The sequence below is a fragment of the Carassius auratus genome, chromosome 46 (assembly GCF_003368295.1).
Source record: "Carassius auratus strain Wakin chromosome 46, ASM336829v1, whole genome shotgun sequence".
Lineage (NCBI taxonomy): Eukaryota > Metazoa > Chordata > Actinopteri > Cypriniformes > Cyprinidae > Carassius > Carassius auratus.
Genome location: NC_039288.1, coordinates 17550940 through 17561555, shown reverse-complemented (window position 1 = coordinate 17561555; position 10616 = coordinate 17550940). Strand labels below are relative to the sequence as shown.

General features: G+C 35.4%; 1 protein-coding gene across 1 annotated transcript; it reads left to right on the top strand.

The window, feature by feature from the left end:
- Positions 1 to 4652: 4652 nt before the first annotated feature.
- On the top strand, positions 4653 to 8099 carry LOC113064424 (uncharacterized). Its single transcript, XM_026235260.1, has 2 exons — positions 4653 to 5106; positions 6658 to 8099. The coding sequence occupies exons 1-2, from the start codon at positions 4842 to 4844 to the stop codon at positions 8031 to 8033; spliced, it is 1641 nt and encodes a 546-aa protein (XP_026091045.1). The 5' UTR covers positions 4653 to 4841; the 3' UTR covers positions 8034 to 8099.
- The last annotated feature ends 2517 nt before the right edge of the window (positions 8100 to 10616 follow it).

Genomic DNA, 10616 nt, shown 5'->3' with positions numbered 1-10616 from the left:
CAGGGACTGAAGACCGCTGCTTTAATGCATCAGGTGAGAATCTGGAAAAGAAAGCCGCATCATTATCTTACACACATCGCATGTACCAGTGGCCAATTTGATTCTGACTCAAACTGTTTTATTCTTTAATCTTTTCTTCAGCGAGTATCGGTTTGCCTGGAGACGTTGTTAAAGGTTGTGTCTCTAAATCTATTTGTGATGCATCAAGCTTGATTCCTACTGTGATTGGTGTCTCATGTTGTGAGGGGGACCTGTGTAACAGTGCTAATGGTGTCACTCAGAGCTTCCTGTTCCTCTGCTGTTCTCTGCTCTCCTTCATCCTTCTGCACTGAATCCTGCAGATCTTCACATTCTGCAGCTGCAGCAAAGATACAACATGATGTGCTTTACAAACATATAGTTGTATTACAGTATCTCTGAACTGTCTTTGATTTGGTGTGATGAATAGAAAATGATATACTACCAGTAATTGAAATATATTCATCGTCTACACAAATTTAAGGCTTTGAAATTAATTACTTTATATTCACTGAATATTTACTCGACTCATAAAGCTTGTGTCACCTCTGTACTATCTGTGATTTGGTGTGATAAATTAAAAAATGTGAACAAAATCAGATTTATTGAAATAAATATATAGCCCTACGTATTTAATGAAATAAAATCTAAAAATCACCTTTTTTCACCATTTTTTCTTGGTTTATTTTCAATAAAGCTTACAATGCATGCATAAGACATGACATTTATTCATTTGTTCTAATACTGTTAATAAAAGGGCATTATTATCTATTATACATTAGTAAGAGGATTACAGTGACTTATAAAGAGTTGTACTTCTTCCACACTACTGGCTGATGATATGCTTTTAATGGCTGATCTCTTGAGAGCAGGGTCAGTGATGGCTCATAAACATGATTTAACTAGAATATTAATGAAAAACGTTGATACTAATGTGTCTGAAAACTTGAAATTTGAAGGTTTTACTCAGAAATCTGAAAACGTCAATCAGACTATATTAGACTACTTCAGGAGGACCAGATAATGACAGGTTATAACCCCATGGAAGACTGTCAAATGATTTATAAAACTGATCTGAGATCAGATAAAATTCATGGAAACCTGGGTCGATCTCAGCAAACTCATACAATTCACAGTGTCACAGAAATGGCTCCCAATGTTTATGATGAATATTAATTACAAAAAATAAGCAATAATTGTGTTTCTTGAAATTGATCAGTTAGAGTATAATTTATCCATTCTCAAATATTTTGATTAAAAATTAACAAAAAATTGTCAGGGTGCGTACTAGACAGAGGACTCAAATGCAGAGTAAAGAAAAGGAGATTCTTTATTCTCCCACAAAACACAAAATAACATAAACAATAGTAAAATGCTCTGGCACACACAGAGATCTCCGAGCTGGCCGGCACACTGCGGACCACTCGCGCTGCCGGATCTCCGAAATACGGATCCTTTGACGGAAAAACAGAAGGTGAGACTGATACTGAGAATCATACAAAACATGGGCAAAGACAAAACAATCTACTCACGACAACAGACAGAAAAGCAGAGACATATAAGGGAGCGGGGGAATGAGCGACAGGTGGGGAAGAATCAGCTCGTGATCTGCACAACCCCGCCACGATCAGCGCTGATAGCCCAGACCACGAGCTACTGAACAGACAGGACAACACAGACCGCAGGGGAAGCTGAGACGGCACCCTGCACCGTGACAAATATTGAGTCAAAAATGAATTTTACTATTTAATACTATTAAATAATAGACAACATTTTTGACTATATTAAATGTTGGAATTTACTCATTTATTTTGGTATGTCCAACTCAAACAATCTCTCTAGTGATATTCAGAGATTTTATTAAGTTGGATAAGTTATTTATTATTGTGATATTTACAAAACCACTAAATATATATATTTTTAAATCACTAAATAATTTTTTTTCTAAGTGTAGACAAAAAGTTTTGAAAAAATTGTTAAATCAACTAGGTGGGCTAAGCAATATTTCAGTATACAATGAACATAACCACCTGAGCAAACAGTGAATCAATTTTCTGTTCATTTAATCATTTGCTCTTAAATATTTTACAGGTATTTTTTTTTAACCACAGTATAATGTTTTTAGTGGTTTTTAAAGAAATTTTATTTTGTATATGATAATCAGTCATAAATCTGCAACATTTAAAAAATGTATTACACATTAAATAAAATCCTAATTTTAATAATTTCAATTTTTTTTACTTTTTAAATGTTTGTATACCTTAATAAAACTTTTCTGCCCACGCACAGAATTTTTGATAGCAGCTGATGTTTAAGGAAGTTTTATGGTGTTTTTTTTTAGTTTGCAAGAGAAAAATCCTTTGACCACTGAATGTTTTCAGCTCTGTCAATCAGTCATACCACATAGGATCAATCACAAAAATGTCATCTTAACTGTTTTATTATTACTATTCATTTTAGATGAGAAAACTTTCATACATAAGTAAACATACAGCAAGTTTAAATAAACATTTAAAGCTTTTTTCCGTGTAAACATGGACTTCTCAGTGTGTTTGGGTGTGGCTGTGATGATATCTGTCAGGTTACGTGTTGAGATTCATTTTCTGCTTCTACCCCATCACAACATTTCCTTAAACATCGGTCAAAATTATGCAAAATCACATGCGGGAATAAAAAAGGTTGATTGTGGTATAACAGCATTTAAAAAAATATATATTATATTCAAAGGCCGCTGCTTTAATGCAACAGGTGAGAATCTGGAAATGGAATGGAAGAAGGGAATAATCTCGAATGTATTGCCGCGTTTCCACCGCAGGAACTTTACCCAGGAACTAGGGACTTTGGCCTGGTACTCTGTGTGTTTTCACCGCAGGAACCAGGAACTAAATAAAGTTCCGGGTAAAAAAATGCCCCTCAGAAAGTCCCTGATAGATTTATTCTGGGTTCATTTTCAATAAAGCTTATAAATGAATGTATAAGACAAGAAATTTGTTCAGAGGATATCATCATCTATTATACATTAATTAATTAATTTATAATTAATAAGACCTGAACTTCTTTCACTCTACTAAAATATGTAATTAAGTTTTTAGCCAAGTGATATGTTTTTGATTGGCAATATCTAGAGAGCAAGGTCAATAATAGCTGACACAATGCTGATATTTACAACATAATTTAATTGGATAAATAAAGACGGATGACAAACTTTTATACTGGCTAATCTGAAATTTTAACCAAATAAAAATAAAAATAGCACCATTAAAATAACAAACACATCATATTAGACTACTCCAGACAACATCAGACTGTTTTGAAAACACAAAGAGTGCTGTTTGCTGGGAGTTACTGGTATTTTTCGTATGCATTTACATGTTGCTAGCATGTTTAAGTATATTGTTAATGTTGTCATCTAATAAGTTAAGCATCATTTACCAGCAGGCGGCAGCAGATGATCTCTTGTACCAACAACACCTTTACATTTGTGGAAGCTACAAGCTGACCAACTGAAACAAACTTGCTTCAAGCCAAAAACTCTTAATCTTCTAAACTCCCCTGGTGACTGACTCCTTGGCCTGACTGATATTAGTCAGCAGATCAATAAATGGATTAAGACTGTTGTAGAAAATGTAATTAGTTTTATCAGAGGATGCAAAGATCAAATGATTACCATTATGTACCGTAGTATGTTTGAGCTCAAATCTAATCATGTGCATTTGACGTGATAATAATATTAACATCTTTTACTAAAGCAATCAAAGTGGTTCTTAAAAACCAGTTTGTTTCTCTTGTACAATCAAAATCAAAACACAGAAAGCAAGCTACTGTGTGATCAATAAGAGTATATCAGATATTTTTTGTACAGCTTATTTCAATCTAGAGTGAGTTCCACATTTAATCAATAACTGAACTTTGACTGTCCCATTCTGAGCAAAAGACCCACCATATCAGCAGCACTGACCGTGACTGAGGGACTCCTGCAGTGGGGAGGGGGGGCATAATAGCTAAATAAAATATAATTATATTCTGGATGCCATCAAAGGGGAAATGCAATTCATAAATAAGTAAATATTGCATTCAAATATGTTCTAATAGGTGTAAGGTGTGCAATATTGCATACACAGAAGCACAACTGCGAGGTAAAAAATAAATAAAATACTTACGCAATAAATAAATAATAGAATTAAAACAAACAAACATAAAAATGTTAAGAAAATATAAACCAAAAAGTATGAATATAAAGGAAGAATGCAAAAAAAAATCTATCTGAAAAAAAAATCTGAAAAAAAAAATAAGATTTTATATTTACACTTTTAAAAAGAAACCTTGTGGTTCAAGACTTTCATATAAGAATATGCAGAAAATAATTATTAATTTATGTATAGGCTAATGCAGATAATAATAATTTTTAAAGAGTAAAAAATAAGAAGATTGAAAAAGCCCCATCAAAAAATGTAAAAACAATTTGGCACAAAATAGAAGACATGAAAAGGTATATAAAATAATAATAATTATAATAATATTAATAAACAAAAAAATAATTAATTAATTACATTTTTTTTTAAAGTATGAATGAACATGCGCCATGAAAAAATCATATAAATAGATCGAGAGAGCGATTGGTCGAGAGAGAGAAAGAGAGATAGAGAGAGAGAGAGAGAGAGAGAGAGAGAGAGAGAGCTCATTGGCAGCGTGCTCACCTGATTTTCATCTTCTGCCGCATCAAAGGGTCATTTCGCCCACGGCGCTGAGAATGAAGTGATCTCCCGCACCGCGCCACGTTCACCGTCACATCTACATTGACGCTCTTCGCTCACAAGACGACCATGAAGAACAGCAAACCGATTGTTCTGGACCGGCGCGATTTTCATTCCCTGCTGGATGTGATCGGTGGCTTCGGTGCCGTAGTCACCGTGGGGATCATTGCCATGCTGTCGGTGTGCGCCGCGCTCTTCATTTACCGATCCTTTAGAGGTCAGCGCGATAAGGGTGACGAGAATAACGGGAATGAAACGAAGGCAGCGTCGGGAGAAGGAAGCACGTCTCGGAGGAGGAAAAGAGAGAGGGATGATCGCCCTACCGAGTCAACAGGTAAAACCGGACAATTGTTGAAACAGACTAAATGATGGTGCGAGACTTTTTTTGCAGTAACACATAAAATATCACTATTATTTGTCAGATGTTACTGATTCTAGAAAGCACACGTGTCAACGTGACTCCCATAGACTGCAGAAAGGTGCTTTGGTGCGTGGACCGCGCGCTGTTTTGGCCAGTCAGAAAACTCGATTTCTGCATGTCATTCAGTTTGTGCATTTGCTGACAAAAAAAAATTAGAGGGCTGGTTTTTGAGATTGATTGTTTTTGATTTTGGATATCGTCATGTTTGGAATAATTTTAGACTTAGATCTAGGTCACACTCAGAGCATGCAATATTTTTTGGACATGGTAGGATATGATGTCATGCTTCAGTTTTTAATCAGTAATTAATAACGAAAGTATGGGGTCTGTATTTTTTATTTTTATTTTTTTGTGGAAATTGATACTTTTATTAATACTTTTATTAATTAAGGATGCATTTTTTTACAGTGGCATCAAAGTACTTTATAATGTTAGAAAAGATTTCTATTTCAAGTGGATTTTGATTATTAATGATAATAATAAGAAATGTTTTTTGAGCAGCAAATCATCATATTAGAATGATTTCTGAAGATCATGTGACACTGAAGACTGGAGGAATGATGCTGAAAATTCTAATTTTAAAATTTTTAAATATATTACAATGGAAACCCATTATTTTAAGCTGTAACAACTTCACAATATTACTGGTTTTACTTTTTTTTTTACTACAGTGGCTTTGATCAAATAAATGCAGCCTTGGTTTTATAGACCCCAAACTTTTTTCCTGCAACACTGTAAACCTGCAGCTTTGAGTTTTTAGTTTTTTTTTACATTATTATTCAGCTGAGATGTCAGTCTGAACAGTCTGGGGTTTTTTTTTCTCGCATTCATTAGCACACTGTATTGTTGTTAGCCATTTCTTTCTTGCATCTCTTTAACCATCTAACTGTTTAACAGGTCTTTACACTGCAGAGGCAGCAAAGAAGCCCTGTCTTGTCTGAATGTTTCCCGGCTATTATATTCCACAATCGTGTGCATGCAGTTAGCGGGTTGGTTGATAGATTGACAGTGACTCTCGTGTTCAGCTGCCAAGAAAACAAGATGAACCGAGTGTTGTGACAGTGCAGAGTTGAAGGCAGCTCTGATGCAGCATTTCATCTCATAGAGCCGAAGGCTGAAACCTAGACACGATTATTTTGCTGCTCTGTAATGCACTGGTATTTCTTTTTGGTTGATTTATTACATACCAAGGTCCCTCACTAAGTAACCTTCTTCAACTGCAGGTCATCAACATTTAAAAACAGTGACTTGCACTTTTCCCATGAACTGTTTTTCTTCTTACAAAATTGTTTACAACCATAAAACCAGTGACAACATTAATTCACCAATAACATTTTGAGTCAAAATAAGGATGAAAAATAGGTAAAGCAATACAAAAGACTGTTCTTTGCTAAAAAGAATTTGCATATAAAGGTTTGATCACTTGAAGCACATGTGACATAATGCATTTTCGTTCTCCTTTAGGAGTATGTCAGGATGGAAAGCAGAAGAAGTGCAGTGAATCCACTGACAGCATGCTCCTTCCTACGGAGGTACCAGAGAAAGACCTGAATGACAGCACTCTCAAGGACTTGGAGGAGATCACAGATGATCTTCTAACGGACCTGGAACCTGAAATGGGAGAAAAAACAGATTCTGATCTGGATCAGTGTTTAGAAATGGATCCTGATGAAATCACGGAGTGTGAGGAATATATTCAGCGTGAGGATGATGGTGATGATGATGATGGTGGTGGTGGGTGTGAGGTTTCAGCTGACGTGAGTGTAGGTTCGACGCAGCCGGACATTCAACGCGATTCTGTCAAGAATGATACAGAAGAATATCTTGACAAGTCTGGGAGTGTAGAGACAGATGAACCGTCTGAAACTGAAAGCGCTCGGGAGATCATTTATCAGAAACATCAAGATCATGTCATTACTCAAAGCAATTCGTCTTCAGTCCAAGCCCGTAAGATCCAGTTAGAGGAAAACATCAAGACATCAACTGTGGAGGAAGTGGACGACACGAGCAAGAAGTTCGAAGACCATCATGATTGGTGTTTTCCACAAACGGATAAGTTTGATCGCTGTTGCTGTGATAAGAAGACAGATACGGTTGAGAAAATAAAAGGCCAGCCTTGGGTTGACAGTGAAAGCTATGCCACAGACACCATAAACCTGAGCCCGGCTGTGGAAACAATGGTCAACCACAGCAGCAGGTTTGGCTTCCAGAACTACTCGGGTTTCCAAGCAGATAATACGTTCATTGGTGGGTCTTCAACACAGATGAGCATCTCACAAGAGAAGAAAACTGCTGAAGAGGGTGCAACAATAGAGAAGAAACATGAAAAGGATGAGATCAGCATCATGGAAGCCATTATGGACAATAATGAGTGGCTAAATGTTGGAGCACCAGAGCTGAGAGATCTTCCTTGGCTTGCACCAACTGCAACCGAACAAAAACAGATGCAACGAGAAAAAGAAGGGCAAGTCAAGACCGGTTTAGCCAAAGATGATGAAGAACCAGCTAATAAGAGAGTAGCGACTGTTCCCCCTTTATCGCAAACGGTTAACGTAACCTTCAGGATTCACTACATCACATACTCTCCAAGTCAGATAGTGGCTGTTACCGGGAGCCTGGAGGAATTGGGAGCCTGGGAGAGATTTGTTCCACTACACAAAGCCAAGGACGGGTTCTGGGCCAACACTATCAGCCTCCCTGTGGAGAGCCAGGTGGAGTGGAAGTTCGTCCTGGTGGAAGACGGAAGGATCTCTCGATGGGAGGAGTGTGGAAACCGACCTCTCTTTTTAACAAGCCAGGATGAAGACGTCTGTCTTGAGAAGTGCTGGGGATGTTGTTGAACTCAGAGGTGAATATCTTCAAGGGCTGCACCATCAATCAATATAAAACTGAAAATCACGATACGATAAGTTTGTCTGTAAATAAATAAAGACAGCCATAAATATTAGTATTATAACTTTAAGGTTGTAAAATAAAAGAAAATCATTATTGTTATATAATTTTTCTTAAAGATTCAATGTTTTATGTTAGTGAAATATTACAATAGTTTTGAGCCCTGCAGATGACAATAAAAAAATAAAAAAATAAATCATGCACACAATTTACTAATTTGTTCCCTTGATGTACCTAAATGTGCACACGATTACTATTCCGTTCCCTCGATTTGCTAAATTGTGCGAACAATTTACTAATTCATTCTCTTGTATTATAAAGTGAGAGAAAAAATTAGTAAATCGTGTGCACAATTTATAACTCGAGGAAATTAATTAGTAAATCATGCGCACAATTATAAATCGAGGGAACGAATTAGTAAATCGTGTGCACAATTTGTAAATCGATGGATTTAATTAGTAAATCATGCACATAATTATAAATTGAGGGAATTAATTAGTTAATCGTGTGCACAATTTGTAAATCATGGGAATTATTTAGTAAATTGTGCACACGCTTTAGCCTACAATTTTTTTCCTTGCATGCCATGTGCGGGGCTCCGTACAATACTAATATTTCTTATTTTTATTTTATTTTTTTTGTACATTTTGGGTTTTTATTTAATAATAATATCAATTATTATTATTATTAGCTTTATTATTTTATAGTTATAGTGATATATAATCAATATTGTGCAGCACATCAAACCTCAATTTTTAAATGACATTTAAAATAGTTTTCCCCCAAATCATGCAGTCCTCTTCTTCCAATTCTATACAGCAATAACAATCCATAGTGCATTATTGAAATCCAATATGTATGATTATATTGTAATATTATTAATTGTTACGGAATTATTACATTAAAGCATGAGGCTGTGGAACTGTTACTATAGCAATAAGATTATAATATTACAAATATGCATTTTTTTATGTCAATAAAAGATGTGTTGATTATATCCAATTGTACTGAAAGTGTCTGCCCATAAAACTGTAATCCTGCAACAGCAATTTACCAAAATTGAGAAAATCCACAAAAAAAGTATTGTCTTTCATGTATAAAGGAAAATCCTAATGCTTCCAGAGATTGAAACATGTTTTTTTAAAGCTTTTCTGAATGGTTTGTGTGTGAACAATTATTTTAATCAAAAATGTTGCAAGAATCGCACTGATCTTTTCATGATATCCCTTATCTGGAAACATACTCTATGCAAGTGTCCCACTCTACATATTTTGCATCCCTGATTGCATTAGCAAGCTCAGTTCTCAGGGGGAGACAGTTTCCTTCAAATGTGATCGAATGCGACACTGAAAATACAAAAGCAGCATTTTAAATTCATTTCAGTTTGAATTACTAGTAACTTTAGCGTTCATGTACTTGCATAGAGTATCTTTCAGGCCTGTGATATGATTGTCCAATAGTGAAATGCTGTGAACTGTAAATGAACTGCTTGAGCAATGCAAAACACCCACCAGCCAAAAACACAGTTTGCTTTGTATGGCAGTTTGGCATCCTGCTATTACTCAATCTGTTAAACGCTGACATAAAATCAGCTTAATCACCCCAAATCCCAGCCTGTACTGTCCTCATACAGCCTTTCATTAACAGCTGCTGTCCCTTTAATTCTATTACATCATTTAGAATCAGTAACAATGACATCAGCATTCCTGCTGACGACATCACTGCAGCTTTGTTTGCATCACTGTCAACTGCATGTAGCAGACTCGAATTATTTACAGAGATTTAATGATTTTTAGTTTACATAGCAATTCATTATTGTTTTATTGTTTCACGATGATTGCCTTAAAACTTTTGCTGCTTAAACTTTTGATTAAACGTTTATTTGTCTTTTGGCTTTAATTGTTTTTCTGTGAAATTCAGGTGTAAAACTGTTTCTGACCTTTAAACATGTGTTTAACTGTCAATCAGTAAATGTCACTCAGCAAATGGCTTAATTCAATAAAATAAATTATTATATTGACAATGAGTCCTTGTCCTGTGCAATTGCACCCCACTGTAAGCAAAAACTGAAATTTTGAAATTGACACAATCTTTCCTTTCGATAAGATAATATTTATCTTCATCAGGTTGAAGAGATGCATACAGAAGAAAACAAATGTGAATATTTCACTTTCTTAGCCAAGTCTGAACATACAATTTGGCTTGAAAGCGAATGTTTTTTGGTATCCTTGATGTACGGACATTATGATAAATACCATAAACTGCTACCTCTGCTGTTATAATTAAAATCAATGGGAAATGAATCATCTCCTCTTCACTGACAGCCTTGTATTACGGTGCTTATGAGTTCAAAGGAAGCTTGAGACATGTGACGGAACATTATATATGTATGCAAGATTTCATATTCTTCTTTATGACATCATTGCATTCCTTGTATTCTTTTTTTTTTCACAAAGAATTTCTGTGTTCAGTTTGTGTGACATCTAAACAGATCTAGAGCATGTGTGGCGTAATGACATGCCAGAGCTCAG

What these genes read in the sequence shown, in the direction of transcription:
- LOC113064424 (XM_026235260.1), top strand. Translation starts at nt 4,842, where the DNA reads ATGAAGAACAGCAAACCGATTGTTCTGGACCGGCGCGATTTTCATTCC. An exon ending in TCGCCCTACCGAGTCAACAG is followed by an intron (nt 5,107 to 6,657) that starts GTAAAACCGGAC and finishes GTTCTCCTTTAG; the next exon opens with GAGTATGTCAGGATGGAAAG.